The sequence below is a fragment of the Drosophila melanogaster genome, chromosome X, assembly GCF_000001215.4.
Source record: "Drosophila melanogaster chromosome X".
In the NCBI taxonomy this organism is placed as follows: Eukaryota; Metazoa; Arthropoda; class Insecta; order Diptera; family Drosophilidae; genus Drosophila; species Drosophila melanogaster.
In genome coordinates, this window is record NC_004354.4 from 13894782 (window position 1) to 13912116 (window position 17335).

The following is a 17335-nucleotide window of genomic DNA, read 5'->3' on the forward strand; positions in this document are numbered from 1 at the left end:
AATGTTTTCAATTTCATTTGCCACCTAAAACAAATTCATCGATAGCCAGTGTATTACGAGTTCGATTTGATTCGATTTTGCTTTTCATTTTGGCTGGCATCGCAGCGTGTATTTATCCATGTCCGTGTGTGTGTTGTAAATTAACAATTATTGGTTATTAACATGACAATTTTATACGATTTTAATGTATGCCTCGGCCGCAGCAGCGGCAACAACAACGGCAACAACAGCAATGCGAGCAACATAAAGAAATGTCGGCAAGTCACATTTGAAGGCTTTTAATTGAATGCGTGAATTGCTTTTGTTGATTGCACTGACGTTGACTGAGGCAGCGACTGAAGCAGCAACAGCCACTGCAGCAGCAGCAGCAGCAGCAGCAACAGCAACTGCAACAACAGCAGCAACTTGTTGATGCTGCTGCCGTGTTGTTGCATAGTTGGCCGCGTGAAAACGTGACGTTTGAGAGCGACTCAGATTAACAGGCAGATTCGAATGTAAAATCTCGCTGCAACAACAAGCGTTTTGAATATTTTTGTATAATTTTCCAATTTAAATTAACAGTTTTGCTGTTGCCGCTGCTGCTGTTGCTGGATTTTTCCCAGGCCGAAAAAAAAGAGAGGGAGAAATAATAAATATTGCCGTCGGCAGCGAAAAATACGAGTTATGGCTTGCTGCTGTTGCTTCTATGCCATTTTTTTTTTTTTTTTTTTGCTATTGTTACTGGTGTCCATTGTCTTAGTATCGGCGCTTTTCCTCCCCCCGAGCACTTTTTGTGTGTGTGTTTGTAATGTAATCAATTGATTACTAATTGATAATTATGGCATACGTAATGCGAGTCGTGTTCTAAGCCAATTGCTTCATCGGCTAGAATGGTGGTGCTGATCCTACATTTTATGGTTTTAAGGCGAAACTCAATATTCCTATAAGCTGCACGAATACAGCTAGCCATAGGATTTTGTATAAGTTACAGTTTTAATTTAAGGCATTTTTTTTAAAAGGAAATTGAAGTTCTCACTTTGCAACTCAGGCGCACTCCAATTGCACAGCCTTTTGCCATTATATTTGACATTTTGCCATTCGTGTTTTGCTGTACCCATTCACCACCTGATCGTTGTTCGCATTCACATTCGTAGTTATTACATATTTTATGTGGTTAATTATCAAATTATATTGTAGTTTGGCCTGTCTCGATGGATTAGCGCATTTGAGTCGCGTACGTGACCACGCGGCGTATGCGCAATGGCCAGGCGGTGCTCGACACATTACGCATACGCCACGTTGGCCAAGTGAAAACCGCAAGACAATTTTCAGTTGCCAATGTGCAACACGATGGGCATATTGAAGGGGGGCGGGGGCGGTGGTTGTATGAAAATTGAAATGATAATTGCACTTGCCCCACCCACCCCAAAAAAAAAAAAAAATAATAATAAAACCAGAAAAAAAAAATGAAATCAACCCACGCCTTGCTGCTCCACATTATGAGCGATGAAAGATAAATGTTGGCTCAGCTTTTTGGATTTTGAATTTTCGGCTTTCGGTTTTTAGGTTTTCCACGATTTGTTCGATTCGCGTTGTTAACATAAAATCGCAATTAGTTGGCATTTTGTGTGTGGGGCAACGGCAGCTGCTATACTACGTGTGTATGCTGTTCTGTTTTATTAATAATCTCTTGTTACAAAATTATGCAAAACAATTTATCACAAATTTGTTTCTGGGAGGCTGTTTGCCATTGTGTTTGCTCTCCGCTGGTTTTTGCTGAAGGCGTGGCTGTGCCAAAAGATTTGCATTTATGTACATTCTTTGGGCATTTTCTTAATCAGTTTTTGTAAGGTTTTATATCAAAATTCCATTGATGTCAAGTTAAATGAATGAAATAATAATAAAGTGGGTACTTAAAAAAAAAACGAGCATTAAATATTTATATATTTATCTTTTTATCATAATTATAACTTAAATTGAAAAATACAAAATCAGAATAATTTGTTGTCAATTGCCTTTCAAATAAAACATGTCAATTAAATTTCAATTGTATTTAAACACTGTGCGAATCCCACATAAATTAAGCACAATTATGGCTTTTTTAATGGATTTTTAAATGAAATTTAAAGGCATTTGCTCTGAATTGTTTATGAACTTAAGCCACTATAAATTCGTGCTACTCGCAAATATTAAAAAAAAAATGACTAAATATCAAATTTATTGACATTTGATTTTAATGTTAACGGGCCAGGCCAGCAAATTGGCGGGGCACATATTGTTTGCCGGCCTGCAACATATGTTGCAAGTTGTTGCAGCTGTCAATAGAGGCGGTCACGTCATGTTGCTGTTGTTGCCAATGCAGTTGCTGCAGTTGCAGCATTGCTGCGGCAATTGTTGCTGCGTTGCTGCATTGCTGTTGCCGTTGCCGTTGTCTTGTCAAAAATGTGTTGTTGTCGGTGCCCGTTGTTAAGTGTTTCGGCTTAGCATATTTGTGGCATGTCTGGCATGTTGTTTAACACCCTGTTATACCCAATCGAAGCCATGTCCATGCAAATTTGCCAAAGAGAGTGAAAGGGTGAGGGGCTGGGCAACTCAATCAGACTCTTAGCTGACCAACAAATCAGCTTAAGACAACACACACACACACACACACTTCTCCTCCAAAAGAATAGGAAACGAAACTGGGAAAAAATATTACATTTTTTTTTTTGGGTGCTGCAAATATTTGAACAGAAATTTGCCAGCTAGGGAAAAGTCATTGAAAGTCATTTGCCAACGTTAGGCGATGACAAACCATATCCCCTACTCCCCCTTGCCACCGCCACGCCCCCTTTTGACCTGTCCGCAACGACATTTGTTACACTTTGTTTGCCTTTCGGCTGCTTCGTTGTCGGCTAGTTCGCAAAAAGGAAATACGGGGGAAAAAAACGCCACACTAAACGGGCAAAAAGTTCGTGGGGAATGTGAGGCAGCTGCGAACGATTCTCAAATCGCATCAAATATCAACCGAGCATACGTTAAATGCCTCAAATTGAGTTAAAGTGCCGACGCCCGTCTCTATCCGTCCCTCTTCCACCCGTTTCCTGTCTCGCTTCCACACAACACACACACAACTCGCACACTCGACAGGACAAAAGCCTGTGGCAAAAACACACTGAAGCACTGGAGGAAAAAGGCAAACTACAACTGCAAATGGTGGGTAAAAAAAATCACTTCCACACGATGATGCCCAGGAATCGACCGAAAATGAGCAGATCAAGGACTTTGTCAACCGAAACTAGAAAACAATCGCTTCAAAGTTTTAAACATTTGCGTACTTGCGTTTTGTTACAAGCCAGTTTATTCGATTTGATAGTTCTATTCAAACTCCAATCTTACAATATAATATTAAAAAAAAAATCAATTTAAATTGTTTATTAAATGGTAGATATAGATATATAAATAAGTAACTTTTCATTCTACATTTTTTCTAAGCTACCACAAGTTTATGAGCCACCCTCGGTGAGCTGCACTCCACGCACGTGAGAGCATATTTGGCTTGGCTCCATTTCAGGACGCACGACCAGGATGCAGGACCATCACTTGGTTGTCGCCCAACTTATGCCACCCTCCCTTCCGCACGATGCTATCGTCCTTTTTTGTTTTTGGTTCGTTTTTATTTTTTTTTTTGTTTTTTATTTTTTGTGCCCCTGCCGGCTTCTTTTTCATTGAATTGACTTTGGCCTGGCTGAATGTCCTGGCCACTGATCCTGTGCCGACTCCTCGCCGCCTGAGTGGCTGAGTGCCTGCTGTCATCATTGCCTCGTTCATCGACACTTTGCTTTTTAATCAATTTAACAATTTTTTGTTCGGCCCCAACATCCTTTGGTGGTGTCCTTGTTTCGGCGGCCGATTTCCAAGGCGCCTGCGGACTCGTTTTGGCATTCGAAAGCAGCTCGATATTGCAATATACATACGTATGTGTCTGTGCATGTGCATATATGTATATGCAAAAGTAATTGGCAGTTGAGGTCTCTGGGTCCTGGCACTCACACACGACGCATCCTTGGGATCCTTGGAGGCCTCCTTGGCCGATCCAACTGCCGCCCTCAGCTAAAACGTCAACAGTTGTTTCTCCGGTCTGTATGTGCATTTGCTAATTAGTTTGCCCAGGCATCAGGACATGTGTCCTGTGTCCTATGTCCTATGTCCTATGTCCTGTGTTCTGTGTCATGTGTGCGCACTGTCCCCCTTTCCTTCGCCTACTTGAATTGAAATTCTTTCTGTTTTCCCCCAGCCTTTTCCACCCACTCGTCCTTCCGCCCCCTTTTCGTATGTGTCTAAAAAGGAAATGAACTCATCAGTTTGTTTGTTTGTTTGCCTTTTCTTCATTCTTCTGCCATCCATGCCTAATGAAGTTGATTTGCCAGTAAACAGAAAGTCGCAAGAACCCACCCGAATGTCCTTTGCATTGAACTGGAAATGAGTTAATCGAGCAGTTTTACATTTTTTTTTTGTTTTTGCCATTTTTTCGGGAGTTTGAATGCTCAAACCAGAGAAAAGATTTAGATATTGTTTGTGCTTCGAAAAGCAGCAAAACTCATTAAGATTGAAGTGCTGCTCATTTCCAATTAACAACAATATGTTTTACTAAGTTCCATTTGTTAAATTTTTATAAATAATTATATACTTTGGTTGCTATTTTAGCTAGCTACTTCGAAATGTCTATGCTTATCCTATTAGTTGCAGGCATTTTTGCAATAATGTCCAAATTGAACATTATTAACTAAAGTGTCAATTAGTATTTGTTAAGATACTTTTCACCGCTGGCATTTCCAGTTTGCAGCGCCCTGTCTTCGGATAATTTTCATGCCCATTCTCATTTTCAATTCTAATCAACGTCGCTTCCCCCTTACTCGCGGCTAATGAAAATGTTTTCCGAGTGTCCGAGATGCACATTTATAATTGAACAATTTACCAGTTTTCCTCGGCCAGATTCAGAAATAACTTTATCAAAAGGCCGGGCCACTACTACTTACTACACTACTTCATCACTGCTTCTTCTGTTGGACGCAAGTCGAGTTTTGTGTAGGAAAACACTGGCCACATTGGCCGCAGTTAACGCAGTTAAATATTTTCCGCTTAATTTAACAGGAATTTCAATTGACAGACGTGAGCACGAAGTTGTTGTTGTTGCTGCTGTTGCTGTTGCTGCTGCAGTTGTTGCTGTTGCTGCAGTTGTTGCTGTTGCTGTTGCTGCAGTTGTTGTTGTTGTCGTCTGGGCAACGCATGATTTATGCACTCACACTTGGCGAGAGGAGGAAGTGGAAGAGCTAGATGGCTGCGGTTGCACTGCCGTCAATTTCCATTAGACGCTGACCTTGTCAACATGTTGCCAGCCAAGCAGGCAGCAATTGCAATAGTTGTTGCTATTGCTGCCGTTGCAGTAGCAACATTCGCTGCCGGCGTCGCTGCTTTGGCTCGCGTTAAGTTGACAATTTACTGACAAATGTGTAAATTGCATTTGATCTTGTTGTTGCTGCCATTGCCGCTGCGTTAATTTATGCGCCTGGCATTTTCAAGGAAAAAATACAATAAAAAAAAAACAAAAAACAGAGGGACGGAGGTGCAACAATAACACACACACAGCTCGCAAAAGAGGGCAGCGGGGGGGCGCTGCACAAACACAGACGCAATAAACGCGACGACTGCAGCATCGACCTTGATCGCCAACTTCCGCATTTTACAGTTACAATTGACGCGTTCTCGTTCTCGATTTTCCCAGGCCTTTGCGGCATTTTCTTCGAGTGAACGTCGAAAAAGGTTCCAAGTGAAAATCAACTTTTCGCAACATTTTTGACCAAGTTAGGTTGAAAAAAAAACGCCTCTGAAAAATCCAATTTATGCACAAAGTCGTTCGTTATGATTTTTTGGCCCAAAATTAAAGGTTTCTTGGCCAGAAAATCGGAAATAATGGTCCAAATATATAATGTTATAGCTCGTTGAGCTCGTGATTAAATTCCCAATTAAATTGCATTTAAAATTCCAAGTTTTAATTTTTTGCCATTTTTTGCAAATTTTGATGATGTTACCCCTTGCCGAAAGTGCAAAAATTGACAAAAAATTTATTTTCCCAAAATCCACCAAAAATTAATCCAGATATTTAGAAATGGTAATTAGCTGCACAAAACAGTTATAATTTTACCAATGTGACCATTTTTAACAGAATTATGATAAAAAAGCGAAAAGTAAAAATCAAGTTTTTGGCTTTTCTGATTTTTTGATCAAAAATAATCCGTTTTTTGGCCAGAGCATTAGTAATAATAATCCAAATATAGAATGCCATACCTTGCTGAGTTTGTATTTCAATTCCTATTCGAACTGTATTAAAAAAAAAGAAATTTAATTTTTTGCCATTTTTTGCAAATTTTGATGATGTTACCCCTTGCCGAAAATGCAAAAATTGACCAAAAATTTATTTTTCCAAAATCCACCAAAAAGTTATCCAGATATTTAGAAATGGTAATTGGCTTCACAATACAGTAGTTATTTAAGTTGTTTGAATTAATTCAGTCAAGTTTTAATAAAAAAAAACCCTCTTTTCGGTGATATTGCATTATTGGCTAAAGATATTTTCTGTTTTATGTACAAAAAATCGTACCTATAATCTCGGACATCTTATATATTCTTTCACTCAAAAATATATATACTACTTAGATGTACATACATATATGAGTACTCACCTTATGGGCTCTGATGGATGTGCCCTCTGAACAAACTAGTGTGACGTCCACCAGGCTCCCGTCTTGTAGTAATTGACTAAACACCCCTAACAGGTTGGATTGGTAATTGTTCCACCTCAAGCAGTAGTGCTCACTGCCCATGTCGGTGACAGCTTACGCTGCTGCAAAGAATAATAATAATAATAATAATAATAATAATATTAGCATTAACATTAATAAATGAATGAAATAAATGAGCGAAGAGCGAGCGTATGGAATGCAGCAGGGAATGACTCGACTCGCGATCAAAAGTGGTAGTAATTTCTTAATTTGGTGTTTTGCGGTTGCAGCTATTGCCGCTAATTGAAATTGCGTAATCAATCGCACCGCACGGCAGATACATGCATTCAGATAGGTGTATCTTTGTATCGGTATCTTTAGATGCAATTAATGCCACAGCGCTTGCACAAATGCCAAACAAATTGCGAAATCTTGCCCAGAGTTCACAAATGTCACTGCCACCCAACAAAAAAAAAAAAGAATATATATATATATATTTAGGGGTTATCTGCGGGGATTGGGGGCCACGGAGGGCGTGACTAGGCGTGTCACTGCGTTATTTCCATAACAAAATGCTGACTTAGCAATTTTATCCAAGTGTTTTTTTTTTTTGCTATAACATGCACAGTACTTTGCTGGCAACAAATATTTTGGATCTAAAATCAATATTTCGGATTATAAAACCCCTCGATTCACATTTTTCGAAACCACAGTTTAAGTATATAGTTTAATACAGCTCCCGTTTAAACACTTTACTCTACAACTGTATATCTTTGATTAGATTAATGCAGCATGCATTCAAATATTCTGTACGTACATTAAGATAAAAAAAAAAACCAGGCACTTTCATCCTTTTACTTTAATTGGCAGTCAATTTCAATCGGCTTAACAGTCCATCCACATCGCGCCATCAGTTTGCATTAGTTTGATGGCTAAATAATTAATCGAGCAGCCAACGACGACCAGCATTTGGCCAATCAACGAAACGATCTGAAATTAGGCAAGCCCCCACCTCGCAAAGAAATTGGCAATTGCCAGGCGAGCAGCGAGCAGCGAGCACCCAACACCAATCCCCAATCCCCAATCCCCAATGGTAACAGCAAACATTTCCGGCCAAAACAACGCTGTTTTGATGGCTAACTGTCGCTGCTGTTGTTGTGCTGCAAATCTCAGTCGCAAAAAAAAAAAAGAAATAAGGTAAAAAAAAAGGAAAATACAGAAATAATAACGAAGCAATAAACTCTGAATTTATTTCAACAAATAAAACTTTGATTTATTGCACTACGCACCGGGCACACAGCATGCAACGGATCTCGGTCCCAGCGCCCCTGGCTACCCCCCCCCCCCTGTCCCCCCTACGAGCACCACCCCCCCACCCCGCACACCCCTTTTCGTGAGCCCCTGGAAATGGAGCCCCTCGAAGCGATTTCGCAGACCGATAACGATATTATAGAGGAGTTAGAATCTGTATCTGAGGCCAATGCGATCGTAAAGCGTAAATTACGCATGCATTTTGTTATTTCCCTGTATGTACGTCTCTCTCTAACTCTCTCACTCTCTTTCTCTCTCTCTCTCTTTTGGATTTTCCTGCCGTTGGAAAATTCGTGCGAACTTTCAGTGGGGCACAAAAAAATAGGAGCTTGGCACTGAGAAAAATATGCTGGCCATATAAAAAACGCCATTAAAAATTGGAGTTTATGCTGATGAGTTACCGTTAGCACGAGGCTATATCTTTTATTTAGCGATATTAATACATATATATACATATATATATATATAGAAACATATAAGAGCTCAGTTTCATAGCTTTCGTTTGCCGCTTTTCTTCAAATTTAAATAAGTCTACAAATGTCTGAGTTAAGCAACAAATTTCCAACTGAATCTAAATTGTTTTCCACGCTTTTCCACTCCTTATTTCGCGACTGGTTCTCAAGACATTTGAAAATTGTTTAGCACTTTTTCGTATGACTGTGTTTCCTTAACCTTTTCGCAGTATTTCCCATTCAGCTAAAGATCGCACACTCACACACACAGACACACACACACACCGAGTAGAGAAAAGCCAAAATGTTGGCCTGGAAATTATGGCCCAAGTGGCAGGCAACACGCAATGGCTAAAGGTCGCCACATCGGCAGCAGCAAGAGCAACAGCAGCAGCAGAGGGAAAACTTCTTGCTGTTTTATTTCCATTTGCATGCAACGGCAGGTCGACACTTAATTAAGAGAAGTTGCTAGTGGCCATGTTGCTGCTGTTGCATTTGCTGCTGCTGCTGCTGGCGTGTTGCTGCTGCCCACGCATGATTTTTGAATTAGCGCTGTGTGTAGTAACAACAACTAATATAATTGACAGTTGTTGCTGCTGCTGTTGCTGCTGTTGCTGTTGTCGCTGCTTTGCCTACGTGTTCTGTTGCAGACGTCAATGACTGGCTGCAATGCATGCTAAGTAGGGGAAATATAGACAAAAAGCTAACTAAAAAAAACCAAGCCCAGAGAAAGCCGCTAAAAAATAGCAAAAGAATGGAGAAAAATCTGCTGTGTTGCATGCAATTTGGGTCTGTTAATTGTTGTTGCTGCTGCTGCTGCTGCGATTTATGCCGCTTGCATGCTAATTATGGTCAAGGGGAAGGGGGAAGGCGGGGGTATCGGCTCAAAAGACGGCCAAAATGGGTGGGTGAGAGGGAAAGCACGAGAACGTGGCGGGCGACGAGGACAGGCGGTTCACCACCATTACTGACAACTAAATCAGTCAAATGATGATGACTGGCGGCGGCTACCTATAGAGTTTTTAGCCAAGTTAATGAGCAGCGTAAGACAGGCAGCAACGGGCAACAAAAAAAGGGGCCCTCCCCCTTTCACCACTCCCTTCCCCCATCATCCGTTTGAGCAACTGATCTCCCACAGTGCACAGTTCTGGTCAAGATGCTGTTGCGGTTACTCATCCAGGCTCTTAGTTGGTTGGCTCTGTTTTTTCAATTAAAGACCCCCGTCGCTGTAGGTTTCTAAACTCGGTAAGCATATGTTGCTGCTGCTGCTGCTGCTACTGTTGCTGCTGCTGCATCTACTGCTGCTGCTGCTACTGTTGCAGCCGCTGGCTGGCCTAAAACTCATTAATATTGAAATTTGTTCGTGTGCATGAGTTATTAGCAATTTTCTAATTAAGGCTCCCTGACGAGCCGCCAACGATTCTTGGCCAGCCGCTCATCTCTGCCCCTTTGCCCCTCTGCCACGCCATTCCCTCCTCATGCTTGGCCGCTCACCTGAGGCGCCTGCCCCCAGCCCCCTCAATGTCACACCCACAAGAAGGCCGCCGCCGTTTTGCCTTTCATGTTTTGTTTTTCCCGCTTTTCCCGCTTTTCCAATTTTTTTCTTTTTGTTTTATGAGAAGCGTTTTTGTTTTTTTCTCAGCTGGCGGAGAAATTTGCATTTGATTTATTTATTTATAAACTTAATTGCCGAGTGCTTTTAAAAGTGGGCGGGACTGGCAGATGCGGCAGAGTGTGAGCGGTTAGTTAATGTCGAAATTTATAACAAATTCTAGCAGATAAGAGGATCACAATTGAGTGGAGTTTGAAGCCTCCTTTTGTGGGAAAATGCAATAAATCATTTCGTACAAATGAATATTTCAGTTAAATAAAATAAAATAAATAATAGCACGTTAGTTTTCCAGTAAACTGTTTAGAAGTTCTACTTTATTCATGACTGAATATAATTTTACCTTGTATCAGATAACAAATACAATTAAATTACCTGTTAAATAAATTCACCATATAAGATTACCAATGAACTAAATATGATTTTGAATATTATTATTATTATTTTTTTTTTTAAATTCTTAGCATACCATCAACTTTATTTCTAGGCAGCGACTGACTACCAGCCCAGTTTCAGATGGCAATCAAAGTCAAAGTCTGGTCACTGGTCACGAGATCGGACAATGATCAATGATGATCTCCCCCAGCACCACCCGAACCGTATCCACCCGATGATCCATCCACCCAGTCGAAGAAGTCCAGGTTCAGAAGCCCACGCACACGCCAACAACCCACAAATGCTGGATGTTGCAGTTACCGTTGAATGTTGCAAGTCGCTGGCCGTCGGTTGCAAGTTGCTGCATCCTTGCAATGTTCGGTGCGATGCGTCCAGTTCTTGCGGCCAAAACAGCTGCAACTGGCAACTGGCAGCGGGCGAACCTTTTGTGGTCCAGGCCAACAGACAACACACTTGACTGATGAAGGCAGAGCAGAGTCCCCGGTTTGGCCACTTGTTTTCACGGCAGCGGAATGGGATTAGGAATGGGACTGAGACTGAGGACTGAAGACTGAAGACTGAGAATGGGAATGGGGATAGGTGAACTGCGTGTGAGTACGCCTACGTGCGATGGCGGCACATTTTAAATCAAAAAGAAGGGCGCACGATGCAGTTCAGTTCAGTTCAGTTTGGCTGAGTTGCAGTTGAGTTGAGTTGCAGTTATGCCGCGCCTCGTTTTTTTTTCTCTCTACTCGATTATTAATTGCGATATCAGGAAGGGTGGCTGAGGGAAACGCGGGGTGACAGCCACTGTGCACAGCGAGAAAAACTCGATTTTCATTCATTTTGAATTAGGTCTGCTCAAAATGATGCAGACTCTAAGATATTTTCTTAAGTTAAGTTGAAATTTATGTCTTTGTTTTAACTTAAATCTTGGTGTATTCCATTTAAGTTCGTCTGCTTCTATATCTTCATTTTCTATCTTAATGTTGCAACAGCTGCAACAGGTGCTAAATGGCGCGAAATTTTGTTCAGTGCAGGGGTGTTTGAGCTGCAAAACAGTTGCAATTTTGCTGTTGTTCGCGTTGTTTGAACATTGCCGACACAGTTTGCGATTATCATAATGCTGCCTGCGCAGCTCATGTTGCAGTCGTTGCTGCTGTTGCTGTTGTCGATGTGAATGATGATTATTTTGATAAGTTGCGCAACATGTTGCTGCCGCACCGCCTTGCTGCCTTGGTTTCCTTTCCACTTCAAACTTCAGATGTGCATCTCTCCTCAATGGCATCTTAATTGTTCCGCTGCCGCCGACCGAGCGGCGGCAACATTGTTGCCAAGGTGTTGCCTGCCTCAAATTGCCGCTTGTCACTGTGCGGAAGTTGCAGCAACTGCAGCAGCAGCAATAACGCGAGCAACAACTATGATTATAAATGCTTTTTATTGATTTATTAATCGTTGTCTGCTCGCTGGTGAAAGGATTTCGCTCTGGGCCTTATCTCATAAATTTCCAAAGCGTTTAAAGCAGATCTCTCTCTCTCTCTCTCTCTCTTTCTCGCTTTTCCCGCCACCTCACCCCTTTCGTTTTTCAGTTTCCTGCCAACAGCTTTCTATTGTTGCCTTGGCAAGTTCAAAGTGGCAAACGCTTTTGGCCAGCTGCTCTCTGCAGCTCCCACTTTAAATGCTGACCCACGCCCACTACCCAAAATGAAAATGCGAAAAACTCACACACACGCACACACACATCCACAACGGGCAAGAAAATAAAAAGGGATTGCTGCCTCGTGTTGCGTAAAAAAATAATAAAAACAACAAAAAGGCGCCGCGAAAAATGAAAGAAATATATGCAAAATTATTACCGAAAAATGATTAGGCTTAAGGAGTGTGTTCCAGAGCGCTGGGTTGCTACACTGCTAAAAAAATATGTATCTGCAAATACTAGCAGTATATCCCTATTCTTTAATTTTATTTAAGAGACTTTGGTGATTTTTTCTTTATATTCAAACTTCATGTTGCATGTTAAAGTTAGCCAAACGAGTCGCTTTTTATGGGAGACCTCGTGTGGCAAGCGAATATTTGAAAGATGCATCATTTGATGTTGGCCAAATATTGCGTGCTCTCTGGACCGCATTAGCATAATTTTCGCGTTAATTTTTCGTGCAGTGTGACCACAGATTGCTTTGTGTTGCTGCTGTCGCTGCAGTTGCATTTGCAGTTGTTGCTGCAGTTGCTCTTTCTGTTGCAGTTGCTGCTCTGCCACCTACAATATGTATGACTTAGGTGTCGCCTTTGTGGCACGAACATGACTTTTGGCGGCGCATGCGTGTTGCCTGGCAGTTTGTTGCCAGTTGCCGTTGTTGTTGCTGCTCTTGCTGCTGTTGCTGCTGTTGTTCCACTGATTTACTGGCCATTGCCGTTGCTGTTGTTTCGTTTTTGGCCAAAGATAAGCGCAGACAAACAATACAGTTGCTGCCGCACAATTTGCAGTTATTTGTGGGACGATAAGCCGCAGCAACAGCAGCAACAAGTGCCGCTGCTGCTCGCAACTGCAATGACATATTGCTGGCAGGCGCAGGTCAGCGGCAATTGAAAGGCAATTAAATTAGATGCCCATACACACAAGACAAAACGAGATCAGCCGCCGAGTCAGAGTTGAGTTGAGCTGAGTGGAGTGTTGCTGCTGTTGCACAAACAGCCTTGAAACAAGACGATTGCTGCTGCTGCTGCTGTCGTTACTTTGGCCACAAAATTTATATTATTAGCCAATTGTTGCTGCGGTGCAGGCCATGATGAAACGGCAAACAACAGTTGCTGCTTGGTGTTGCTGCTTTTTGCTGCTTTTTGCGTGTCGAATTTGACTATTTGTCGGGTTCTTTCTGCCGTTGTTGCCGTCGTCATTGCGCAATAATCATTTTCAATTTTCATATAAACATTTTGTTTTCGTTTTTGTGGCCGTTGCCGTTGCCTTCACCTCGTTGCCGCAAATCGTTGCACGTTGCCATTGCAATTATTCCTGGCATTGCGACAGCGGCAAACGACAACAACGTGCCAAGACCACCCCAATAGTCATTAAAGTTTAATAAGCTAGGGCTCTGAGTTGCATTTGTTGCTGTTGCTATTGCAGCTGCGGAATGTTGTTGCTGCTGCTGCTGCTGCTGCGCCTGTCACAGTCGCACTGCTGATGCGTTTGGGTCACCTGCAATGTGCAATATGCAAGCAGCAGTGCGCCAGGCGGAAATGTTCTCAATTTCTCCATCCAAAACTAATCAACTCTAGTCAAAAGTTGACGGCAGCAACACCTGGCCAAGATCTTTCGGCCAGGAAGTGGCAAATGCGGCTCAGAATGTGCGTAAAATGCTGCAGCAACAGCATCAGCATCAGCAACAGCTCGTGGCATAAACAATTTCCTTTTTAGCTCGAGTGAGTGAGTGACTAGCATTTAATCAAGAGCAATCAGCAGCAGCAACATCGGCCATAATTGCTGCCATGTTGTACTGGCCACGTGCTCCATTTTATCAACATTTTCAGCCACGATGACAACAGCAACTTGCAACTTGCAAACTGCAGCTTGCAACAGCAGCAGCAGCAGCAGCAGCATCAGTAGCAGCAACATTTTGATATGGCACACGCAATGCTCATTTGTCCGCCATCTGCCATACACACACACACACACTTATTTTTTGATAAATGCTTGCTGAGCCGCAAAAAAGATTTATGATTATTGCTTTGTAATTTGTGTTTAAAATATGCGCCGCCTTGTTGTTGCCTTTGCGGCAATGCTGGCTGCATAAAAATCAATTAGCAGACCCGAAATCAAAGAAGCTCGGCCACCACCAACATCGCAGCAACAACAATAACAGCAACAACAACAACAGTTGCCTTGAGTGCATAAACAATTAATGTTGCACGTTGATGGCTGCTGCAGCGCCACCTATCGGCAGCCTTAATTTTTTTTATTTCCCAGCGGCAGGAAGATTAACAAAGCGTTACAGTAGACACTGGATATGTGTGGTAAGGTTATTAAGCAGTTAAGTAGGTAAGAAAATATTTAAATCGCATAAAATCAAGTATACAAAAAAAAATTCAATTCTTTGTTTCTCGGAAAACATTTAGCAAAATGGTATTTTTCTCAAATATTACGGCTCAAATCCCCATGTATGTATGTTGCCATTAGGCAGCTTTCACTGTACAAGGGGCAGCGCTGGCTTGTCAGCTCTCTAAGCAGCCAATTAATGTTGCTGCCGTTGCAGCAACAACAGCAACATGTTGCATGCAGTGCAATTTATTAATGAGATTGCCCGGTTGATTACAAAAAGGCAAAGAGCGTTGTTGTTGCCGCTGCTCCCGCTGTTGTTGTCGCACGCAGCAGCAGCAGCAGCAGCAACATGTTGCCGTTGCCAGCGGGTGTTGCACATTTATTGAGCGCTTATTAGAGACTCCATCGTGCGTGCACCGCCCCGCAATCGACCCACACCAAATTAGGTGTCAAATGACAATGGATGGGTGTGTGAGTGTGCGTTGTAGTTTGCTGTTGGGCTAGCTGGGAGCGGGGGCGGGGCGGCGGCGTGGCAGGGGCAGGTTTGGTGCTTTGGGGAATTTTTCATATATTTTTTTTTTTTTTCGGGGGGTGTTGACGCGCAGCTGGCGCGTATTAAGGTCAAAGAGCGATCGCAATCGCAATCGGATCGTGTCGCCCCAGCAGCTGTCAAACTCAATTCGCAGCTCGACTTTGCCACATGCAAAGGTCAGTCGCTGCAGCTGCCACAAGATTTTCGACATTAACTTGCCACACAAACACACACACCCCCTATGCAATTTTTTTTTTCTCGTCCGCTTAGCATCATAAAAATGTCAAAGCTTTATTTCCCCGCTTCTTGTTGCTGATGTTGCTGTTGCTGCTGCTGCTGCTTGTGTTGCAGTTGCAGTTGCAGTTGTCGCCTCTGTTGTTGCTGTTGCCATTGTTGTTGGTACGGTGGCGGCTAATTGGCGTGTCATTGGCTGGAACGCAGGCATAAATCTGTTATTTTATACTCGCCTCGTATGTGCAACACACGGCGTATGAGTAATGTGAACAAAAAAAAAACGGAACACAATAAATCCATGGCGAGCGGGGCGAACAAAGTGGGCTGGGCGAAGAGTTTAGAACAAAGGTATATATAAATATTTATATATAGTTTCTTAGGAAAAAAAAACCCTTGACTTTTAGTCATTATATTTTACTTTGCAATTTTAATTTTTTTTTTTTTTTGAAACCATGTAGCTTTCTTTCACGATATTTAATTGCGCACTTTTAAAGTGGCTGTTGTTTTTTCAACATTACTTTTTATTTTATTTATTACTTAGCATAGTTAAGTTTACTTTTGTAATAAAAAAAACTCCTATTTAAATACATTTACTGCAAAATGAAAATCCTTTTCCTATTGCTGTTAATTATTCCTTCATTTCACCATTCACTTTTATCTCTCCATCATTCAGCAATTTTTCATTTGCCACTTTTCATCGCCCGCCTTGCCCGCCAATTACCGCACCGCCCCCCCACCGCTTGCAACCGCCTTAACCCAATAAAGCCCCCCCCCCACCCCTCCGCCCACTGTCATTCCCGCTGAGCGGCCAAATTAACCCACATCAATCACAATGCAAAAAATTTCCATTTTAATTTGAACGCAACTTTAAGGAGTTGTGTCAGTTATTTTTAAGCCAATTTTCATAGCTAAAAATAAAATTGAACAGGAAAATAGCAAAAAAAAATATAAGCATTTGGAAAAGCAAATCAGCATCTATCGCGCTTGCTCTCTCACTCGCACTCTGTTGTTGTTAATACAATAATGGAACGCGGTCTGTTATAATATTTACAGCTTTGAATTAACTAACGAGCTCAAAAAAAAAAAAGCGAACCGGTTGCAGCGCCAACAACAGCAACAGGTGTTCAGCGAACGCGACGCGGAACGCATGGAACTATACGGAACAGGTTGGAACGTTTTGGAATCCGTTGCACTCAAAAAAAAAAAAAAAAAGGTTTTTTAAAATTTATGACATTTTGTTAATGGAGTGTGAAGTGAGCGGCACTAGAAACTTTCACTCAAACAAACGAATCTTTAATTATACACATTGATATTGAAATAACTGAAAACACATCAATTGCTTTAACCATTTCGAGAAGAAAGTTGTTTTTAAACATATAATTTTACTTTCAAAGAGTTTTGGGTAAACAGTTTTTTATATATACCAAAATTAGTTGTATTTGAATGTAATTTGATGTCTGATTTAGGATGTGTTCCCTATCGCTTCAGTGCATCCGTGGAGCCTCCGAGCCTCGTGCCGACTTTCACTCATCCAAGCTGCCACACCCCCGTACACTAAATCCATCCTGCCACCAGCGTCTCGCAGATCCCGAAACCAACTGCCCACACGCTAATTGCGGCAAACAAAAACGCACGAACGGAACGCCATCGAGAAGGCACCAGATCGGACCACCAATGCAGCAGCAGCAGCAGCAGCAGCAGCAAGTTGCAACCGTTGCTGCCACATGCAACATGCCACTCACCCAGACAGATACCGCAAAGGAAAAAAAAAAATGGGATGCGAAATAAAACAAAAATAGTAGAAGGAAAGAGGAGAAAAATTCCCATAAACAAATAAACACTTGACTTGATTGTGGACGCGACTTGGTTCAGAGACCAAAGCTACCACGAATCGGATCGGTTGGTATGGGATGGCAGAGGATCGCTTCGGATCGGATCGGGGGCGTTATCGGGAGCAGGAGCTAGGAGCCCAGTCGTGCCGCATTGTTATGGATGAGGCGTTGCACTGAACTGAAACTGCAACTGCATCAGCAAATCAAATTATGTTTA

The 17335-nt window shown here is 42.0% G+C and overlaps 1 protein-coding gene across 7 annotated transcripts in view; it reads right to left on the reverse strand.

Moving 5' to 3' along the window:
• The window catches only part of mamo (maternal gene required for meiosis), a 144412-nt gene that overhangs the window by 48666 nt on the left and 78411 nt on the right, over positions 1-17335 (reverse strand). For all 7 annotated transcript variants that reach the window (NM_132704.4, NM_167387.5, NM_001201660.3 and 4 more), the window contains one exon: positions 6702-6862. In NM_132704.4, coding sequence (NP_572932.2) covers positions 6702-6842 — 141 coding nt within the window. In that variant the 5' untranslated portion in view covers positions 6843-6862. The remainder of the gene's footprint in view (positions 1-6701; positions 6863-17335) is intronic.